The 1,662-nt window shown below is 40.0% G+C and overlaps 1 protein-coding gene across 1 annotated transcript; it reads right to left on the bottom strand.

Annotated features, from left to right (window-relative positions):
* Nucleotides 1-339: 339 nt before the first annotated feature.
* On the bottom strand, nucleotides 340-1,279 carry LOC119590360 (histidine-rich glycoprotein-like). The gene is made up of 2 exons (XM_037939031.1): nucleotides 1,206-1,279; nucleotides 340-947 (listed from the first exon to the last, which is right to left on the bottom strand). Exons 1-2 carry the CDS (start codon nucleotides 1,215-1,217, stop codon nucleotides 420-422), a joined length of 540 nt encoding a protein of 179 aa, XP_037794959.1. The 5' UTR covers nucleotides 1,218-1,279; the 3' UTR covers nucleotides 340-419.
* Between the last annotated feature and the right edge of the window lie 383 nt (nucleotides 1,280-1,662).

The raw sequence follows: 1,662 nt of genomic DNA, 5'->3' as shown, positions 1-1,662 counted from the left end.
TAAGAAAACATGACCGTTAATAAGAATGACAGGATAAATAGATTTGATTTGTTTTCATCCACGTTATATTTACATTTTGCTATATTAATAAAACAGAAATTTGGGTTTGAACGTTTTTGTTATTTTACTTGCGAAAAATGAATATCGTAAACCTTATTTTTTTAAATTCATTTTATAATCTTATTAGGCTTCTGAGTCAGTCAGATTAACAATATTACCGGGTTGTAAGATACTCTCCATTAAATTGTTTTTAGCTTTATTCTTTACACAATCAAACGGTGATTCTTTCATTTTATTTTTTCCTAAGAATGACACGCATTGCCTGTGCCTAAAAACCACCGTGAGCAAACCGGACTATCAGGCACATTTTAAAGGACCTTCGCCACAAGGTTTACCATAATCCATGTCTTTCTTCTATCTTACCCTCTATAGCGGTAATGGTAGCCGGCGTAGTAAGGGTAATAGTGACGGTAACCGTGGTAGTATCTGTTGTAGTAGTGAGGGCGTCCGTAATAGCTATAATGAGGTTCAGGTTCGGGTTCAGATTCGACTGATCTCTTGTGGTGACTGTGGTATCTGTGAGGATAACCATAGTAGTGGTTGTAGCGATAGCCATTGTAAGGGTAGCGATATCCATGGTGGTATCCATAGTGGGGATGGCCATGATGGACTACCTGGTAACTATAACTATTGGCGGTATCCGGGTCAGCTGTTGGTTCAGGGTTAGCTTCGGGTATGGGGTTAGCTGAGCGTTTAGTGAGGCCGTGAACTTGAGGTGCCACGAAGGAGGTGCCGCCACTTGGATGCCTGGCTACTCCATCGCCCTCCAGTGGCTCGACGTCGTGGTAGAGAGGATCGTAATGGTAGTAGGGGTAGTGGTGGTACTTGTGTGGTTCGGGATCGGCGTGTGTAACCACGGCCGCTGCCAAACACACTAGGGCGATAGTCTGGAAATAGTATATAAAGTTGAGCTGTTAGAAAAATGGATATATTGACCTGGATTGAAATGACGCTGTTATTACTAGTGTTGCCCTGTTGAAATTCACCAACAGTCTGCATCGACAGTCTATTTCATAAAAAGAATGAAAACTGCTGAGAAAAAAGAAACCTACTCATGTGTATTTATGAGTGTGAATGCATGGATGAATGTGTATATTTTCTAAAGTATTTAAATTCTCCATTCGTTAATAAGAATGACGGCTCACCGTAAGTTTCATGGCTGGTCCTGTTCTTAGCTCACTGTGTACGCTGTCTCTGCCGACTGCTTGTGGAAAGCACTTATATACAGCTCCAGAGCGGGGCGTGGCCTTCTACAAGCAGAGGTTCACGCGCCCGAAAATATGAGCCCTGTACTGTACTTCATTAGTTTTTAAAGAGTTAGTATGTTCTTTTTGTAAGATTTTGAGTAAGAGCAGATCGGTGAATAGTTCATTCGAATGAGTGTTTGAGATGAGTCATGCTTTAACTTGCTACATTAGAAATTTTAAAAAACGAAACTCGAAATAGGTTCGTGTGTAATATTAGGCTAAAACGTCGCTAGGACAAATTCAGTAAAATACTGAAGGGTATCGAGTTTAGGAACTCACAGAAAAGAAATCAAAATATATGAATTTGTCATCGTTTATTAACATAAAGAAAGACAAACGAAAGATCAAACTATAA

This window comes from Penaeus monodon, chromosome 27, assembly GCF_015228065.2.
Source record: "Penaeus monodon isolate SGIC_2016 chromosome 27, NSTDA_Pmon_1, whole genome shotgun sequence".
In the NCBI taxonomy this organism is placed as follows: Eukaryota; Metazoa; Arthropoda; class Malacostraca; order Decapoda; family Penaeidae; genus Penaeus; species Penaeus monodon.
The sequence above is the reverse complement of the archived record's forward strand: the minus strand, read 5'-3'. Positions and strand labels throughout refer to the sequence as shown.